This window comes from Protobothrops mucrosquamatus, unplaced genomic scaffold (genome assembly GCF_001527695.2).
Source record: "Protobothrops mucrosquamatus isolate PMUCROS unplaced genomic scaffold, P.Mucros_1.0 scaffold5, whole genome shotgun sequence".
Taxonomy (NCBI): Eukaryota; Metazoa; Chordata; class Lepidosauria; order Squamata; family Viperidae; genus Protobothrops; species Protobothrops mucrosquamatus.
In genome coordinates this window covers 1,337,031-1,358,461 of record NW_015386392.1, presented here as the reverse complement: position 1 = coordinate 1,358,461, position 21,431 = coordinate 1,337,031, and the positions used below count along the sequence as shown (strand labels likewise).

Here is a 21,431-nt window from a genome sequence, read left to right as displayed (position 1 = left end):
AGTAGGAAAAAAAACCCTAAAGCAATAAGATGAAATACTGCATCTTTTAGTGGAAACAAGTATATCTTGGATACTGATAAACATATTTTATTAGAATTAATTTGTTACAAAGAAACCATTGTAAATTTATTTTTAAAAATAGGTTAATTTGATTTTTCATTAAAAATGTACTTAGAAATTCTGATTAGAAAAATATTCACACATGGAATTTATATTCACCCTTTTCCAAATTGCCAACAGTTGTTTATCAGACATGTGTTCAGGGTAATCAGCAATTGCAAAGACGCAACCCAGTAAGAAATATTCTTCAGGAACTGAAAAAAATAATGCAGTTGAAATTAATCTAAAATACTTTTTTCTCTTAAATTGTAATTAATGCAATCATCTTCAATGGTATGTACATTTAAGACTTGGATCCTCCCAAACCAATCAAACTGATCAATACTGAGATGCAGATCCCTGGTCTTTACTTGTCTTTCACATATAGCAAGAGGCTTCTTGCTAGGTGTGTGCAAAGCATTTCAATTCCCAAATAGTCATTTCACAGATTCCAAGATGGAAAGAAAGTTCAACCTTGAGAATTTTGTTTCAAGATAAGAACAAATTACATTGTCTTGCTCTATATTTTGACCAATATTATCCCGAAGTTCCAAAAGTTCCAACAGCCATTAGTCTGCTGCTTTGTGATTTGCACACTGCATCCCCTGTCATCCACTAGCTTAGCAGACGGCAGCGGAAACCAGTTGTGTCCTTATAGCTGTTAGTTTAGAATGAAACGGGAAATGTGGGAATGGATTGCTGAGAAAGGAGTCCAATGAGGCAGAGGTTAAGCATATCTACCAGTCTGGTACTGCTATAAAAAAAAGTTGCAATCCATGTGAATGTCTGGACTGAATGCTTTGAGAGGACACGATTTGACAAATATACCCCATATTAAAAGAAAACTGACAGAGGGAAACATATTGAATTCAAATGCTAACTGTATTCAAAATTTAACCATTACATAATGCAACTGAGTATTTTGGTTTTCTTCTAGTGGTCTAGTATGAAGTTAGGTAGGTTAGAAATCCATTTCCAGATCAATCCAATTGGGGACACTTAAAGAACTGAACAGAGGTCCATAAGTCTTCAAAGCAGTCTTTTAAACATTTTATCTATGTGCAAGAACTTCCTCAAGGTAGGAGATATCCTTGATTTCTTTGGTATCTCATTTATAATGGCTAATAGCACAGCCCTTTTAGAACTCCTGCTTATCTATTAACATGACTTCCTTCTTTCAGAAATCCACTGAATGGGAAAGGGCTTGCCTTGCTGACAGCTGTTTATACTGGCCACGAATACTGTGCATACTAATATATTTGTATCAACTCTAGATGATTTACTAATAACCAATAATTTAACAACCAGAAATATTTTTTTCTCATTTTAAACAATTTTTCTTCAATGTGCAAGAACAAAGTAGATCAATCACTAATCTATCTCACAGGGTTGATCTTTGGGAAAACATGGGAGGAAACATTAAGTATGCCACCTTGAAACGCTGTATTAAGTCAGGATGCATATAACTAATTAACCTACCTTCTACAGATGGGTCATGCCCAAACAGTTGATATTGCTGCAATTGTTGCTGCTGGGGATTGTGTGGTGCCTGAATTGAAACTTGATGGTGTAGTGTCTGAGATGTTGGAGTCAAGTGTTGTGATGTCTGATTTTGCATTTGCTGCTGCTGCTGCTGCTGCTGCTGCTGCTGCATTCGTTGTAAGTGCTGCTGCTGAAGTTGTTGCTGCTGAAGTTGCTGTTGCTGCAGGTGCTGAAGGTTTTGCTGCTGAAGCTGCAATTGCTGCTGCTGCAAGTGCTGCTGTTGCAATCGATGCAACTGCTGCTGCTGAAACGGCATTGGCTGTGGAGGGCGATGCATTTGTTGCTGGGAATGTACCAGTTGGGAAGGAAAGGGGAGCTGCTGCTGTTGCTGTTGCTGTTGTTGCTGCTGCTGCTGCTGCTGTGGAAACTGGTGCTGATGGACTTGTTGCTGAGGGGCAAACTGATGAGGCTGCTGTGAGAAAGGCGATTGGGGAACCTGAGCCTGTGGCGGCTGGGACTGCTGCTGCAACTGCAGGAGCTGCTGGGTTTGGAGATGCAAGAGATGGTGATGCTGCTGCGGGGGTGGCTGCACTAGGCGCGGCTCTGGAGTCAGCTTGACCTGGCTAAGCAGGACCGCACTGGAGTGTCCCTGTTGGCTATGGTTTATCTGTGGCTCCAAAGTTTTTGTAGGTGCTGAAAGTGACTGCAAGATCTAGAAAAGAAAATGGATACTTTATTATAGTTGTTCTATTTCCCCGCCCCCCCTAACGCTTCTTCTGGGTAAAAGCTATCAAGACTATTCTGAATGAATCAAATAATAAAAAACATAAAAACTAACAGTTAGCCTGTGTTAAAAATATTTAAAGTACATTAAAAGCAAAATGAAAGCAAAACACTCTAGCATGTTTTCAAAAGCTGAGCATGGGGAACATTATAAACAAAGTGCATCACTCCCATAAGTTTGACAAAGTCATATTACTGTCCAGAGGATTTTCCTTAAGATCTTAGTAAACAACTAGACATATAATGAAATAAACATTTCCTTAGTTTATTAGATATTTAGATAGACCAATATTTGGAGTTTAATCTGAAAAGTAACTTGCACCAGTGAGACCTGCAATACTGCTGTAGAAATGTTTTCTTGATACCATCCCTTAGTTAACCACATGGCTTTAAGTCTGAAGGCTCTTAAAGAGGTGCCTTGCTGGCTGGGGGATTCTGGGAGTTGAAGTCCACCCAGGTTAAAGTTATCAAGGTTGAGAAACACTGCTGTAGATAATTGCTTCCAGTTAACTCAGACTTCAGAAATGTTACAAGCAGTTAACTAAAACACAGATATGCAAATACAATTCTTCCTAGAACTACCATGTAAAAATCCAAGACTGGGTAGAAAAGAAAAATGCAATCTTATATTACCTGACTTTCAGAAAACATCCTATATTTTAACAACGAAACAATAATATTTTCCTCTTCAAAATGTTCCTTTTATTTCTGAAGTTCATAGACAAGTTAGGATCCTTATGTATTCAAACAATACAGGATGATCAAGGTCTAAGAGCTCCAAATACAGGTCTAAGAGCTTCAAACAGAAAACAGCCAACAACAAAATTTTCAATATGACAGGTGACAAATGTGTTTGCAGTTCCGCATGCATCACTTTAGGGAAGTCACAACTACTGATTTAGAATTAAGTTCAAAATTGCTCATTTTCAAATAATATTTTATCAACTTATATATTAAAAGTACTTACATGTGCTACATTTGATTGTCTATTAACCTGCTGAATATCAGCATTATTGGTAATATTTCTTAGTGTCCGGACTGCAGGACTCCATGTTGCCATCATTTCCGGATGTCCAGAACTTTGGGGAGTTTGTACTGAAGCCATTATATTACTTCTGATATCAGGGGACAAAATATTGCCTGGGACAGGTGGGACATTGGCACACAAATTAATCAATCCAGAGTCCTTGCCTGGAGTCAATGTGTGTTTTCTGGCAACAGTCTGTGGAACTTCAGCCGTGGTCCAGTTCAAATTTCTTTCATGCTTTTCAGGAGAGGAATCTGATGAATCATCAAACATAAGTTCCCCTTTGTTTTTGTCAGCATCAACAGACTTAGGAGAAAAAGTTCGATTGCCCAAAGGAGACCCTTCTCGAGAAGATGGTGGACTTGATAACTTTTCATCAGTGCTCCCTTCATTTTGGGAATCCTGTTCTTCATTTTCTTCTTCCTCCTCCTCCTCTTCCTCTTCTTCTTCATATATTATTAAGCGAGGGTGATAGGGAACCTCATCTTTTTTGGTTTTATCAGATATAGAATCTAGAATCCAGTCAGGGGTCACAATTTTAATGTTCTCTCGTTTACTGGCACATTCGTATTTTTCCTGGAAGGGACAAAAATGTTGTTGATAGGTGAAACTTACTTACTCTGTAGTTGCTCAACTGGCTGCTCCTAGGTATCTCAGCTGAATTCATAATGCTGGTTATTACTTACCAAGCCCTACAAGGCACAGCATCAAACTATATCAGGGACCCCTTTCCTGTCCATCCTATGATGTAATCTAGAGAGGATCTGTTTAGAATGTCATCTTCTCAAAAGGTGAGAGGAACATGTATGAGAAACGAGATGTCCTTGGTCAAAGGCCTAATGCAGGGGTGTCAAACTGGTGGCCTGTGGGCCGGATGCATCACGTGTAAGCCATACCCTCCCCGGTTCCGCAAAGGCAAAAAACATCCCGATATGTCACGTGATGCAATTGAGTTTGAAATCTATGGCCTAATGTTATGGAATAAATTGATATCATAATTGTGTCCAGTCTGCTTGCTTCTGACATTCCAAGGGGTGTTAAAAATACTTGTTTTTCAATGGCCAATCAATTGCTAACCTGGTTATTACTGGTGGCTAATTAGGTTTTTTTTAATGCTACTTTAATTGGGGGAGTGGGAGTTATGATCTGGGGGAATGCCTTGATTTATGCAGATGTTTTTACTTTATAAATAATTACCCAAAGCCTACACCTACTCCTACTTTGGAGTAGGAGACATAACTAAAATGGAACTGTGTGGTAATTAATTAACAAAAAATAAATAAATAGATGGTAAAATCTGTGGCATTTGGATTATGCAGCATTGAGTCCTTCCTTAGAAAATAACAGGAATTCCTGTTACTGTTTTCACCTCCTTAATCTCTCCTTTTCCACAGAGAGCAAACCTCATACCCTTCTAGCACTGATGATGTTACCCAGCTGGGTAATGAAATGTCTGCAAGAAAACAACCAAGCTCAGAAAGCACAAAAGCACAAAAAGCAGTTCAATCCTGAGGTATTCTAGCTGAATCTCTTCTAGCGGTAACAACTATTTTAGCTGTGACACCAATTATTTGAAAATAACATAAGCATAAACATAACATTAGCATAATTCATTATCATTCATCAGAATATTCTATCAGTCCCAAAAACACGATTTTTGCCTAGTAACATCTCAGTCAAATTTGATTTCCTCAAAAGTATGAAATGACTTCCATATTAATCTACTAGGTAACATACTTACAAGACTCAAACTATGTTGACCTGTATTCCGTATATTAAAACAACATTAAAATGCATTAAAATTCTTACCCCTTTTGCTTCAGGCACAATCAAGTGAGTACATTTTTTATTGAGGCTCAAACGGCAATCCCCACCATAAAATGTAATCAAAGCCCACAACATATTCCGGTCTTCAGAGGAAACCTACCAAAAAAGGTAAGGTCCATTAGTAGAAAATATTTTGAATTGTATATTATATCATTTAGCCACTTTGGAAAATATTTTACCTGAGACAGACAAGCAGCAACTCCAAAAAAGATCTGACAGGATTCTGGGGAAAAGCCATTTACTCTGAGAAAATTAAGTCAAGGAAATAACATAAATAAAATGTAACATATATTAAGATAAACAAATGAAAATATTCCCCCAACTTCACAAGGAACTATGGATAATTTTGTGCATACCAAGTTTTCTAAAAAGAGAGAGCAGAAATGAAACTAATCTAGCATTATGCAATCAACAGAGGAAATGATAGATAGATAGACAGACAGACAGACAGACAGACAGATAGATGACCTTTATTGTCATTTTTTTTCCCTGTGGGCACAATGTCACATATTAAAAATGACATTTAGTTGCTTCCTCTCAAAGTGTATACATACATAACACATTTAAAACATACTATATACAACATATGTATAGACCTACACCCTTATATATAAGTAACATAAATGAACTCAGTAGATTTGATATTACAATCCTTGTTCTGCTACAAAATTATCAGCTATATCTGAGTGAATACTTTGTCTTATAAACAAACAGGATACTTTTTGAAAGTGTGTCCCACAGAACCCATAATATATATGTTTTGCAGCCTTTGTTTCCAATTATTTTAAGTATCAGGTTCAAGCTATCTCACAAAATCATGGTTTTAAGAAATGTATTGTTAACATATATAAACTTGTATTTATGCAAAACGTTAAATTTGAGGGATATAAAAAATATCTACATCTATAGAGAGAAAATGGTAATCTTAAACTATGCAGTTAACATCACATTTTCTTTGAAACATTAATAATGGCTTTGTAGAGAAAAAGAGAAAAAAGTGGCCATTGGGGACAGAATTGGTGCAAATAGAAGAAATCAAAAGGGAAACAATGCTCAATTTCAACCGTAACATATTTTATTATTATTATTATTATTAAATTAAATTTATATCCCGCCCTTCTCCTTGCGGACTCAGGGCGGCTAACAATCGATTAAAAAATACACAAATAACAATTACAGGATTAAAATTAATTAAAAGGAAATATTTAAGTATGGTCTAATTAAAATATAATTTAAAACCCCCTCTAAAAATTACCCTAGGCCAGTCCTGCAAGNGAGCGCTTTAAAGATGATAGTCAACACCTTGAAGCGCACCCGGAAGGCCACAGGCAGCCAATGCAGCTCGCGCAGCAGCGGTGTTATATGGGAGCGTCGAGTCCCTCCCAACACCGCCCGCGCGGCCGCATTTTGGACTAGCTGGAGCCTCCGGGTGCTCCTCAAGGGGAGCCCCATGTAGAGAGCATTACAGTAGTCCGGGCGGTGTTGGGAGGGACTCGTATTAGGCATCCTAAAACATGTATTTGAAATTAACTTCATGGACACATTATTCTTGGCAGTATTACTAAAATGGTTTTTCTATTAAATAGCCTTTGTATTTCCTGGAAATATCCTATCTAACTACCAACTAGACTTAAAATGTTTCCTTTCCAAATCCAAACAAGATTGGCCAGATATCGTCCCTACTGACACATAGACCTTAATCAATAATTAAAATATTTATTAAAGCTATTAAACATTTGATTTTTCCAGAAAATGAAGGAAATATATTCCTTTTTTACTATGAGCATAAAAAGATTCATATTAATAATATTAGGGGGAAATAAACATATAATAGGTAAGAAGTCTGAAAAACATAGTTATAGAATAATTATTAGAGATGTACATGAGATTGTAAATTACAATTTAACAAATTCGTAATGTATAATCTCTACAAGATTAGAGAAATTAATTAATTCTGAAAAGAAAATGTCATAAGACAAGTTAGACAAAAATTAATAAGGAACAACAATCCAATACAATTTGTTTCACATATATGCATTTTACTTACAGTAGATCAGACTAATAGGACAATGTAATTTCAAAATACTTTCTCTCAAATATTTCAAAGGACTAGCAAAGAAAGAAAAAATAATTATTCCAATTAAGTGGACCTTGCAAGAGCATTAAAATGTAGGATGACCTTCCTTTAATTAATTCTCTGAAACAATTTCCTGTCTAGCTAAAAAGCAAGTTATATTTTAAAAAACCAAATAAGTATTATATAATTCTGTTAACAGTTTCACTGGAAAGGATACGGCAGAAGAGCTCCACACTGAACTGACAAAGTCACCCAGGAAGGCTAGAATAGGGTTTTTTAAAAAAATCTAGTAAGTGTCAATGAATAAATATTTATATATCTGAGAATAGCCTTCAAATTATAAACATAGGGCAAGCATACACACTCATCTGGTTATCCTTCATTCATCAGATGTAATTGTTGGGGGTAATATGCTGACTCTGTAAATCGCTTAGAGAGGGCTATAAAGCAATGTGAAGGAGTATACACTATAAGTGCTATTGCTATTAAGCTATCTTATCAAGCAAAAGGATCATCTATTTCTGTATTGTCTATGACTTGTCATTTGGCAACAGCTCTATGTGTTTTCAGACAATTTCTTCCAGGCCTATCTGTAGATATAAAATACCGAATAGGAATCCTATATATGTATAAAATTAATAATCTGTGGCTTTTACCTTCATATTAGTATTCCAAACTATGCTGATCTATGATTGTAATAAAATTGATGTATTGTTAAGGTTCCAAATATTGATAGAATTGAATTGAAACATATGATAACTTGTACAAGGCAACAGTAAGGACATTACTTTTACAAATACTTTCATCAAACATTTATACCCTCCTTAGCCAGCCAGATAACAGAGACTAATTCTGATTCCAATAACCTAGGTTTTGTTGGTGCCAGTAATTTGAGCTGAGGCATTAATTTGCTGTTTACCATTATGCTCATAATGCACACAACACAGCGCCCAAAGTGATGGACTTAGGTTTTTTTCTTCCTTCCCAACACACACAAAAAGCATTTCTTTGCATGCAAACCTAGAAACATTAAGTTCTGTATCAAAATGTTAATTGTACTAAAAGCAATAGTTATTATGCTCTAAATATTTACTTTTACTACTGGAAGATCAAACACTTCACGAGATTCACCAACTTCTGGATTATCCCCATCTTCTGAAATGATGTGCGAAGCTAGAGCATTATAGGAAACTTCCTTTGCCTTCCCATCTTTCAGAAGCTGAATAACCTATAACATGAAAGTGAAATGTTATTCTTTTCAATTTCAGAAAAATGCTGCTGTACAACAAATTACATTTTCCTAGACATACAGTACATACATTCATACTAACATTATCCTTTCCCAGAGAAGGCACGAATTTCAATAAAGACAAACTATAAAGTTGTTTCTGGACATCAGTGAACGACAGAAGACATCTAGTTTGTGTTCATGGCTGATCCAATGAGCTGTTCCCTAGTTGCCGCAGAGAAAGGCTATCACTTCCTAGGTCTTTGTTTGTTTTTTAAGTTTTTTGGTGGGGAACAGGAAGGGGAAGAAAGCCACCAATCTATCCTTCCTATCAACTCTATTCCCTCTCATGTGATCATGTGGAAGGGAATTAAAACAGAAGTAAATGAGAGCTCTTGAAACCAATTGGGGGGGGGGGGGTGTCTTATTGCCAGAAACTGAATAAAAAAAACCTGTCTCATTACCGATAGTTCATGACATGATTGATCAGAGAAGTTTAATCCTTGAAGACCTCTAGGGCTCTTTGGGATAACATTTAAGTCTCCAATCACACTGCTGACCTGCTGGTTTCCCCCCAATACATTTAAGCATGTTGTATAAATACCACTCATTTCATTAAAACTGGGCTAACTGAAGCTTTCCTTGAAAAATTCAGTTCTTGCTCTCTCAGCATAATAAACACATAGTTGGCCAAGGCAGCAATAAATAAAATGTAACATAATAAAAAATGAAATGTAGCACAATAAGAAAGTTTTACTTTTACCATCTTTCCCCTGGATGTAAAGTATTGCATGAAAGATGCTTGTATTCCACATTTATTCCATTAAAAACAATTATGTATTCAATGCATCCAATATTCTATAAATGTTCCTAGTTCTCTAAGAACTTCCTTCCTTCTGCTTATGCCACATAGAATTGTATAATTTGGTCATCTGTTGAAAAAATGCTAAGAAAAGAACATAATTCTTTGTTGCACTAAACTCATTTTATTTTTAATCAAGTAAATTGCCTCTGAACACATCATTTTACATGTTGAAAGGCAGAAATCTTCAAATAAAATGAAAAGCCAGAAAAACTCCTAATCTAGCTCAGTTCTTGCAAAGAATTTTATTATAAAAACAATCTTAAATTACACATGTTCCCTAGCTCATTTTATTTTATTTCATTTATATAAAGAGGTTTAGTGCAAAACTACTCATAATTCATTGTTATTTCAAAGCTTAGGAAACTATTATTTTTGACCTTGGTTTCAGCAAGACCTTGTTTTTCCAAGTCGGGACATCACAGAAAATTATGTTTACTTCAAAAAACGATATTTCATCAGGGGAGGAGGAAAAGGGTAAGTATCCTGAATGAAGCGTTAAATTGCAATCATTTTGTTCCTCAGATCCACATTGGAATGATTAAAGTTTCAGAACACAAAAGCAAAACTGATTTAGTATGTGTGGGGTCCTTGGTGCTCCATTGTGTTTAATTGTTTTCCTGAAAATGGGTAACGAAATGTCTGCAAGAAAAGAACCAGGCACAGAGAGACCAAGGACTCTCCCCCACTTCAACCCTATGCTACAAATATTCTCTGCTATTGGTGCCACATACAGGTGATTTGATGAGTCCGTGTCCGGGATGTTTTTTCAGCTTCCCAATCTAGCCCACAGCCTGTGATCGCCTAGTGGTCTCTCATCTAAAAGCTAACCAAGTCCGGCTGCATTTTGCTTCCCAATCAACATCAACCAACTGCCACAGGGCCATCTTCCACATCAAGAGGAGGCCGTTAGTCCTGTTCGGGTTGGATGGCCTGATGTGCCTAACTAATGGCTCTCCCCATTGACAGAAGGAGACTTCCCTGCACGCAGAAAACGATCAACTCAGGAAAAGAAGATTCGGCGCTATGTTTTCCTTATGCTTAACAGGTCGGAGCTGTTTCCGTAGAAGAGGAAAAATGGGGGGGGGGGGATGTCTCTTTTTGTCCACTCTGGGTGGAAGGAGCCCTTTCCTCCCTCAGATTTAATCTTAAAACAGCCCCTTGAGAGAGGTCTGGGCTCCCCCCTCCTCACCCACCCCCGCAATCCGGGGAGGAGAGAGAGGGAAGCCAGTTGTTTAAAGGCTCATTCACGAGCGGGTGAGAGAGGGGAGGAAACGGCAAGAGAGAAGGGGAGTGCCAGAGGCCTAGTCGGGGCCGCCCCCGCGCGGGGACTGAAAGCAGCGCCGCCGGGAAGGGAAGACCACCCGACCCTCAGCTGACGGCAAAAGCTGCCCCTAGCCCTGCTTTCCCCCCCTCAGTCCAGGCCGCGGCAGAGGCCTCTCCGGTTTCCAGACGGGACTGACTGACAGGAGGAGGAGGTCGCGTCACCCCCACCGGACGCGGCGAACGCAGTTAACGGCCGTCGACGGAGATCTCCCTGCCCCTCCCCCTCCCGCGAGGGGCTACAATGATCCCCTGTCCCGCTCTGAGAGGTCTCGCAAGGGCGCATGCGCCATCTCCAGCCGCACGAGCCGCTGTCATCCTAACCGACTTGAGTGGGGGGGGGGGGAGGACGATCGACAGAACGACCCCAGGAACCCAAAGGCGGAAGAGCGCGCCCCCCTCCGCGGAAACGTCCCCGCAGGTACCTTGGGGTCGATGTCTCCCACCACGAAGAACTTGACATCCTTGAACATCTCCTCGGGGACTTTCAGCACCTCCTGGTCTTCCTCCTTCGACATGATCGCGTCCGGCGATGCAGCCGCTTCGGCTTCCGAGCGCGATGATTCAAGAAGCCCCGTCAAGCCCGGGATCTCCCTGTCCGCTGCCCCCCCTCGGCGCCCAGGCAGCCGCCGAACCGTGGTAGAGGAGCGCGCGCTTTCGAATAGACCATCTCTGGCAAGGGGGGGGACGGGGAAGCAGGAGGGTGGGGAGCGGGAGCCTCCGTCCGCTTGGGGCGTCTCGGAAGCCGCTTCCTATCTCTACTCTGAATGTGACAGAGTCTGTATTGATAAACTTGCGGATCCGCTAAAGGCAGGTTTGGTTTGCCAATCGAGAGGCACCCGTCCTCCCCTTAGGGATCGACATAATGGGCTCACCCCAATCTCCGCCTACTAACAAACAAGCGGTAGGAATGCCAAGTTGCAGGCTCCGCCTACTGTTACCTCGCCGTCTGTTTTTAGCTCCGCCTACCATCTTTCTCCCGCCGGCGGGGAGTTATTGATACTTTTTTGCAATCTTAAATCATGGGCATGGATCAAAAGTTTTAAAAGAAACCGAAATAAAACATGAGTGCAGTGAAGACTTAATGCGATCCTTCCTGGAGAATTGTTATCTAACTGGAAGCCTATTAAAAAGGATGGAGTGGGAAGAAAACCTTTATGCATTCTTCCTAAGTTGTATAATTAGGATTGAAGATGGTCATTGTGAGTGGGCTCTGCATTTTAAGCATCCCAAAATCTGCTCCTACTTGACTTTCCGGTTCCAAGAAAGTAATTTTTGCCAGCAAGATGCTGAATCCAAATACTCGATTTAATGGTCATTTAATGGCTCTTTGAAATTCTGAAGGGCCCCAGAATGGATCCTTAATGGCTGTAAAGCACTTCTGGCCATTATAAAATATGCCACACGCCCACGTGCGCGCCGTGTACACACACACACGCACACCAGAGAGAGAGAGAGAGAGACAGACTCCAGATCTCTTTTTCAGCAATTGGCAATTGGTTCATTTTTATGATCAGTTGTAGCATCCTGCAGCCACATAACCATGATTTGTGGCTTTTTGCTAGTTTCTGACAATAACGCCCATTCGCAATAATGGATTTGCACTTAACAATTGTTTAGCGGCCACCGCAAAAATTATATAATTGAGTCTGGTCCCCTGGGTGCCTCAGTTTATAATTATAACACCTTATGGCCAGGAATCTGCTCCTGATTCTGGTCCTAAATTGAGATTACTCGTACTGTAGTCTGCATATATTGATTATTAGGAACCCCATTTGCATCCTTTCTATTTTCAAATTGCAGGAAGTCCTCAACTGACAACCATTCTAAATTACAAAAGGTATTTATGATCCAGTTCCACAGTTAGCTCTGCTGCAGGACCCCTGTGGTCATTTACGACCTTATTATCAACTGCAGAGACAGGACAGCGGCCCCCCACCCCACCCCCTATTCCTCTCCTCCCATCCTGTTCCATCAAGTCCCCCCAAGGCATTGGGATTGCTTCCCCCTCCCCAGTGTGTTCCACACACTCTTCCCTGCCCCCCCCCCCCGCCCCATCACTGACCACTCACTTACTTTTCAAAAGTCCCTGGAACTCAGGAGATGGGGATAGAGAATGAGGGACAAGCCGCTCCATTGCTGAGTGAAAAACAATCTTAGCCTGGCAGAGCTATGGCTAGCTTTAGCAAGAAAAAAGGAAACCATGAGAAATTATTTTTTTCTGGCTAACACTGGCAGAGCTATGGCTAGCAATAGAGAAATTACTGTGGGGACCCCAAGGGATGGGAAGTGGAGCATGGGCTATGTCAGAGAATGGAGGAGACCTTAGGAGGCCCAAGGAAGGTGGGCTTGTGCCTGCACTAGGCTTCCCAGGGTCTCCCCACACCTGAGATATCCCATGGTCCACTTAACAATAGTTCATTAACAAACAATGTTTGTTTAATTAGTGCATTGGGAAAGCAGGGATGGGGGTGGGTTCATTAAGTGAGACTGTTCACTTAGCAGCCCTTCTGACTTCTCCCTGTAATGGACAGTCAGTTCATTATGATCATAACTAGAGGACTGCCTGCAGGCAAGGCTTTTTGCTGAGATATATAGCCTTCAGAGGCAACCATTTATTATGTATTTATTTAGTAAATAGCTGCAAACATTGATAACAGAATGTCAAACAGAAAATGTCAAAATGTGGGACAAAATGTCAAACAGAACTTGGGAACACAGAGAAGGCTACAAGACATTTAAGGGCAGAACCAAGGCCTTCCCAAAAGACATCCTTGAACCTGGGAATGGGAAAAATATGCGAAGGACACTGAGAAGAACTCAAAGTTTAGATTTTTAATTAAGATAAGTAGTGCAGAATTAGTTTAGAGGGCTTTCAGGTGACGTCACTCTACTTAGCAATAGAGATCTTTCCAGAAATCCAAGCCATTCTTGTTCCCTGAGTTTGCCAACTTCTTTACATTCATCTCCAGATTATTCATGTGTTTGTTGTGTGTCTCATTCACACAGGTAAGTTCAATGTCATTGACCAGCAGGAGGCACTACGGGCCTAGTTTCATCCTATTTGGGATTTGTCAGAAGTAGATAGCCAGATGCTATTCTGTTCTGTGCATAGGACCCCTATCAGAAATTGAACTCATTAGGCCTGCAGCAGATTAGTTTACTATAGGTAGGTAGTCCTCAATTTACAACTGGTCACTTAGTGACTGTTCAAAGTTATGACAGACCGCCCCTCCAATATGCTCAGTTCTAAAGTTTTAATGGCTGCCCCGTTGTTACATTACCATATTTCAGGTGCTTGGCAATCAGCTCCATTTGCAGCCTTTTACAGCATCCACAATGACTTGACTGCAATTTACAATGGTGTTTTGTTTTGTTTTTTTGCTGAAAATGGGTATTTACCTTCAGTTTTCGACAAAAGTGCGGAACAACGGGTTGGTTTAACAACCGTGGTGTCTGCTTTATGACTTTATGACTGACGTGTTTGCTTAATAACTGTGGCAAAAGAGATTACAAATCTGTCTTATGGATAATCTGCTTTACAATTGTCATGACTTACGACTATAATGGGCAGGCTTCATTATGATCGCAAGTTGAGGACTGCCTGTAATTAATTGCACATAGCTTATAGCTTATAGCTTAAAACAGTGAAATAATGGAAAGTTAATAATAATAATAATAATAATAATAATAATAATAATAATAATAATAATAATAATAATAATAATAATAATAATAATAGTAAAGTTGGAAGGGACCTTGGAGGTCATCTAGTCCAACCCCCTGCTCAGGCAGGAAACCCTATACCATTTCGGACAAATGGCTGTCCAGTCTCTTCTTAAAAACCTCCAGGAGGGAGACCCAGGCGACATAGTATTGAATAACTGGAGGTTGTATACATACTTATAGACGTATATACTGAGAAGGTTAGATAAATAGAAGTATTAATGTAAGAGAAAATTAATCTTATTGTATATAATACAGATTGGGAAACATGGAGAGAGGAGTTGTTCGGACATTACCCCTGAATTGTATCTGAAGAGGGATGAGAGGGAAGAAAGGAGAGGAGAGAGAAAAGAGTAAAGGAGGGGAGAAGGAAGTAGGAAGGTTGGAGGAGAGAGTGGTGAAAGAGAAGAGGAGAGGAGAGGAAGAAGAGGGAAGTAGGGAAGAAAGAGAAGGAAGGGAGAAAGAAGGTAGAAGAAGGAGTGGTGATGCAGTGAAAGGGGAAATGGGCGAGCAACACCAAAAGTCATGTGCATGTATTTATTTCATTAAAACTATCTTATATATAAGAATGTAAAAAGAATGTATGTTAATATCTGATAAATATCACGGTATATGTATGGGGGAGAGTTTGGAAAAATAATAAATAAATAAATAAATAAAAAACCTCCAGTGTTGGAGCATTCACTGCTTCTGGAGGCAGGTTGTTCCACTGGTTAATTGTTCAGGAAGTTTCTCCTTAGTTCTAGGCTGCTTCTCTCCTTGCTTAGTTTCCATCCATTGCTTCTTGTCCTGCCTTCAGGCACTTTGGAAAATAGCTTGACTCCCTCTTCTTTGGGGCAGCCCCTGAGATATTGGAACACTGCTATCGTGTCCCCCCCTCGTCCTTCTCTTCATTAAACTAAACATACCCAATTCCAGCAGCCGTTCCTTATATGCTTTAGCCTCCAGTCCCCTAATCATCTTTGTTGCTCTTCTCTGTACTCTTTCTAGAGTCTCAACATCTTTTTTACATCGCGGTGACCAAAACTGGATGCAGTATTCCAAGTGTGGCCTTACCAAGGCATTGTAAAGTGGTATTAACCACTTTAAGTTCCCAGTTTGCATTTCCTGAGTTCTGATAGCAGATTGTTTTTCAAGATAGATTGGCAGGAAATTCAATATTGAAATAAATATTTAAAAAATGATTAAAAAAAAGAACGAGTACACTAAACCCCACGTGCAGGTTAAAAAAAAAAATCCATTTATGGATGTGCAAAGGATTATTTGCGTAACTTCACCATAGCGAACCACCCATTTATGCATCCCTACTGAGTTTCTATGCACAACTTGTGGCCTTGCACTGGAAGTATTTGCAAGGCACAGGTTGTGCATCTAGCAAGTTGGTCTTCAAGGCCTTGCTGAAGAATGTCAAAGTGGAGGCCAGCCTAATCTCTGCAGGGCTGATATTCCAAAGGGAGGGAGCCCAATGGAGAAGGTCCTTCTTTTGTGTCCTACCCAGATGTACCTCCTTAGGAGAGGAGACCCACAATATTCCCCGATTCCCTGTTCTGGTGGGTCCGGTAGATGTAACCATGAAGAGATGGTCCTTCAAATAGCCTGGTCCCAGGCCATGGAGAGCTTTAAAGGAGACAACCAGCACTTTGAACTGTACCCAGATGCAAATATATTACTTGTCTGAGGAATATGGAATCTTTATTAGTCATTTTGTTATCCACTCATAAACGATAAAAATCTAGTCAGATTACTGCAAAAACCCTAAAGCAGTGATGGCGAACCTTTTAGAGACCGAGTGCCCAAACTGCAACCCAAAACCCACTTATGCATCATCGGGTGCCGGGTGGGTGTGGCCCGTTTGTGTGGGTGTGGCCCATTGGGCGGGCATGGCTACAGTGGTAACAGCAGACTGGGTGGGACTAAAAAGTTCAATCAATCAATTCCAACTTTGCAAGATCTTTTTTTTCCCACAAGAAGTTGAAATTGACTGATTGATTGAACCTTTTTTTTTTTTTTTGCACACGACGGCGGAGGCCTAAAGCGAAAAGGTTTTATAAAACCCAGCTGAAGGCCTAGGACTGGGGCGACGGCGCGCGTGCCCACAGAGAGGGCTCTGAGTGCCACCTCTGGCACCCGTGCCATAGGTTCGCCACCACTGCCCTAAAGAGCCATTTTATAGCACGAAGGAAAGTTTCAGATTGCATTGGTATCCAAACTGTCCCCTCACATAAGGGTGTCCAGTTTCAGTTTTTTGTATACCATTGTGGTTGATCTTTTATTCTCCCAGGTGGCTTGAATGTATTTTAATGTTTTTTAGTGTTGTGACTCGAGAATTACCTGTATGGCTAAAACAGAATTATAATCTCACACGATTCAGATACACATAGGCCTCGACTTACAAGTCCAAATTTCTAACTAAGTAAGTAAGACAGTTGTTAAGTGAGTTTTGCCCCATTTTATGACCTTTTTGCCACAGTTGTTAAGCAAATCACTGCAATTATTAAGTGGGTCATTTATTCATTAAGTGAATCTGGCTTCCCCCATTGACTTCTGGGAAGGCTACCAATGGTGATCACATGACTTCAGGAACAGTCATAACTGTGAAAAACAATCATAAGTCAGTGCCATTGTAACTTTGAATGGTCACTAAATGAACTGTTGTAAGCCGAGGACTACCTGTAAATAGGAACTTGTGCTTACCAGAAGACTCAGATCCCACTATGCTCAGTACAGGTATTGTCAGGTAAAGTACACAGATCTGAAACCCAAAGCACTCATTCACCAACTCTAATTTAGCTCTTATCTCCCTTAGACATAATAGGGTTATTTCAATTTTCCTTGTAACCAAAAAGTTTGCATATGTTTCTGCTTGATTATGATAATGCTAAAGCCATAATAAACCCTTTAGTCTTGCAATGTTTACACATCAGAGGGGAAAAACAGGAGAAAACATCCATCTGATATTTAAAATCCCAACAAGCTGACATCCATCTTTAAAATATCAAATGCTAACTATGCCAGGTCAAGGCACAGCACTTATTCAAATCATGGAGAAACATCTCCGTGTCAGTATGCAGCAAGGTAAAATTCTATTAATAAGACGTCAATCACTTCACTGCTTGGCCAATTATAATAAAGAACTCAGAAGGAAATATCCTCAGCATGGATATTTAATGAGCCAAAAAAGAGAGAAGAAAAACCCACAAATAAAACTCAGATTTACATTACTGTATTCATTTCAAAGAGGAATTTATTTTAAATAAAAAGAACATGAATTTTAGGTTGTTTTTTAAATGTGTAATCTTTATTTACTCTTCTGTGGAGAGATTTCTTTTTAAATGTGTTCAAATTTCCAATTAAATTTAAATAAATTTAATTTAAGTTTAAATTTAAATTTAAATTAATTTAATTAAATTAAATAAATTCATGAGGTGATTAGAGGATAAATGCATTATTTTCCCTCGTAACACAGAAAAAAATGGGAGCAAATACTCTTTTAAAACATGTTCAGAATATTATTTTGTAGGATTAAAAAATGAATCAAGAAGACTACTACCAAATGATTAATTAAGGTTTTTGCTTGTGTCCCAAGTAAAATAACAGAGGAACATTGGCCATTATAAAAATCCGTATGTGTTCTAAGATCTTTTCCATTATAGCATCTGCTGCTAATGTCAGTCATTCATTCAATCATTCAATTTGTAAAGCTGCCCATTTCATATTCCTGACTCTGGGCAGCTCACATAATCACAATTAATCATCCAAGCAGCATAGTTGCTATATAAAATACAAAGGTCAATAAACACCTATAACCCTTTTAAAAACCAATTAAAGCCCAACTAAAGCAACTGAAACCAAAAGTTAAAATCAGAAAACATAATAAGCAGGCAAGTGCAAGTCATGCATCCATTTTAATCTTTTTAGATTCACATTTCAAAATAAAGTGGTGTGTAAGAATTGCTTATTGCTTTTAAAACCTTCCAAGGATCGTTTTTCCTTCTAACTTCCAGATCTCTTCCCCGGAATCTCCAATGCCTTTCTAGTGGAGACAACTGATACCCTATGGAAAGATTTACCTCCACTTATGACCGCAATTGATTCCAAAATTTCTGTTGCTAAGTGAGACAATTGTTAAGTCAGGGGTTCCCAACCAGAGGTGCGAGACGATATTCCGGCGGGTGCGAAAACTTGGGTTTTCAAAATTATAGTGTATATGCATAATTCGTTGCCGTTATTTCAAACTTTTGTAGAGGGTGCGAGAATATATCAGAAGTGTTCTAGGGGTGCAGGGGTATAGAAAGGGTTGGGAACCACTGTGTTAAGTGAATTTTGCCCCATTTTACGGCCTTTCTTGCTACAGTTGTTAAGTGAATCACTGCAGTTGCTTAATAACCCAGTTGTTAAGTGAATCTGGCTTCCGCATTGAGTTTGCTTGTCAGAAGGTCACAAAATGTGATCACATGACCCCTTGGGACACTGCCACTGTCATAATTATGAACCAGTTGCTAAGTGTCTAAATTCTGATCAAATGACATGGGGATGCTGCAACAGTTTTGTGGAAAAATAGCCATAAATCACTTTTTTTCAGTGCTGCCTGTAACTTTCAATGGTCAAGGACTACCTGTCCACTACAGTAAATCACCATACAGTCTGCCATATTTGACACATTATTTGTTATTCATCATTTCCCTTTGTGGCTTAACTAGATTTTAGATTTCAGTTGTTTGTTTTGGTCTGGTGAGCATAACCTTTGACTTGATCTGTGTTCATAATAAATAATCTGAGCCACAGATGGTACCATCAACATCATTTCATTGCTGAGGGCCACTTATTACACATCGTGCAAGTATATTTAGAAATTTCAGTCTGTTTCCAGCTCCTATGGGAAACCACCAAGCTGACTTTTCAAAAAGGTAACTCCAGGATATTCCTTGTACAAGGAAGGAAGAAAAATGTAAAGGTGAATTTATTACTTTGAATTTATTTTTTCACTTCATGTCTCGTGTGGCCAATCCTGGCCAAATATGTAGATTAATCTGCAATAAATATATTGATTTTTCATACGCTTGCTCCTGATTATAAATTGCTTTTTTAAAATTGTGGGAAAAGCTGCTTTGCAAATAAAAAGTTCCCCATTGTGAATTTGAATGTGAAAATCAGCTGAATGAAAAAAAAAAGGCCTGGAGTACAGGTAATTCTCATCTTATGACCACAATTGGGCCAGAATTTCTGTTGCTAAGCAAAGTGGTTGCAAAATGATTTGCACCCATTTTATGACCTTTTTTGCCATGGTTGCTAAGCGAATCACTGCATTTGTTCAATGAACCAGGCAGCTGTTAAGCAAATCCAACTTACCCCATTAAGTTTGCTGGTTGGAAGCCAGCTAAGAAGGTCACACAGAGAGGTCACATGACCCTGTGATGCTGCAATTGTTGCAAGCAGATGCCATTTGCCAAATGCCCGTATTTTGATCACGTGACTTTGAGGGAGGTTGTAATAGTCATAAGTGTGAGGACAGGTTGTTTCTGTGCTGTTGTAATTTCAAACAGTTACTAAATGGATGGTTGTAAGTCAAGGACAATCTGTATTTGTTTTCCAGTGGAATTAATCAAAAGTCCTGGGGATGTGAGGCAGTCAGAACTCAATTCAGGCATAATTCTGCAAATACATTAATACCAATGTAGGAAAATTATGAAAATCCATCTTTTTAAAAATGCTTTTATCCTTCCTTCTCCGTCTCTGTTCGTGCAAACTCTCAAAACATTTAACAATGAGAAGGAACGTGCTCTCTTTGATCAACCATCAACTGTAAAGGAACAAAAATAGAATAATATAGAATAAAATAATTACTTAATAACTTTATTGTCACTTTAAATGTACATTAATCAGCATACATTAAAATGAGATTTTGTTGCATACAGTTCTCAAAGGACAACCATTTCCAATATACACTGCATAAACATCACAATCATAATAATCATAATCATAATAATCTAACAATGATGATGATTCATACACATATATGACCCAGAGAAACAACGTAGTCTAGTTCGGATGTATACATGCTGTATACATGGCGAGGAAAACACATAAGTCATGAAATACCCTGCGGACTTGAAGGCCTTGGAAAAGATCTTCAGATACCATAAGATCAGCAAATACCTGAAAAGATCAGAATTCTGCAATTCTGGTATACTACAGAAGTGGAAATTAGACTTTAAGAAGCAGGGTAGGATGGGAATTGACACTTTTGAACTTTGGGGTGGGAGAAGACACTTGAGAATACCATAGACAGCCAAGAAACCAAACCAATGGATCGTCAAAAAAACCCAATCCAAAGTCAAAGTATAAATAACAAGGCTCAAATTGTCCTACTTTTGACTCATTATGTGTCGCTTGCTCATCATTATCACAGTGAGAACTATTAATCAGTGAAATAGCTTGCCTCCTGAGGTTATGCGTATTCCATCATTGGAGATTTTCAAAAATAAACTTGACAACCATTTGAGCAGAAGGTTGGACCGGAATATTTCTGCGGTCCCTCCCAGCCTTATGATTCTTTGTGAAGACTCAGCTTTCTGAAAAAGGCTCTAATGTTGGGAAAGATGGAAGGAAAGAAGACGAGGACAACCAGCAGCAAGGTGGGTGGACTCAGTTACAATGACAATGAGTGCACCATTGGGAGACTTGAAAGAACAGGTTAGAAAATCTATCTAGATCAGGGCTTTTCAACCTTTTCACCCATTGTACCACTTTTAGGTTATGGCAATATCTGAGTACCACCAGTCGCCTAGCAAGGTGTCAAAAACTTCCTCTTGTCTGGGTTTCCATTGTTGTGAGGCATTTCTGTTGGGGATTGGCAGCAGGGGTGGGGTGGAGGGGGTGTTTGGTTTTTATTTCCCCCATCTGCTGGGTGGTTGCAGCAGGTTTTGGTCACTTCACATGACCCTGGGACACTGTGACCATCATAAATATGAATCAGTTGCCAAGCATCTGAATGTAA

At 39.3% G+C, this 21,431-nt stretch overlaps 1 protein-coding gene across 1 annotated transcript in view; it reads right to left on the bottom strand.

Annotated features, from left to right (window-relative positions):
* PAXIP1 (PAX interacting protein 1) overlaps nucleotides 1-11,226 on the bottom strand; it is a 33,478-nt gene extending 22,252 nt beyond the window's left edge. Inside the window, exons 1-8 of the mRNA XM_015832527.1 lie at nucleotides 11,134-11,226; nucleotides 8,389-8,523; nucleotides 7,513-7,556; nucleotides 5,398-5,461; nucleotides 5,201-5,314; nucleotides 3,332-3,967; nucleotides 1,579-2,293; nucleotides 220-314 (exon numbers count right to left, since the gene is read on the bottom strand). Coding sequence (XP_015688013.1) covers nucleotides 220-314; nucleotides 1,579-2,293; nucleotides 3,332-3,967; nucleotides 5,201-5,314; nucleotides 5,398-5,461; nucleotides 7,513-7,556; nucleotides 8,389-8,523; nucleotides 11,134-11,226 — 1,896 coding nt within the window. The remainder of the gene's footprint in view (nucleotides 1-219; nucleotides 315-1,578; nucleotides 2,294-3,331; nucleotides 3,968-5,200; nucleotides 5,315-5,397; nucleotides 5,462-7,512; nucleotides 7,557-8,388; nucleotides 8,524-11,133) is intronic.
* Nucleotides 11,227-21,431: the final 10,205 nt, after the last annotated feature.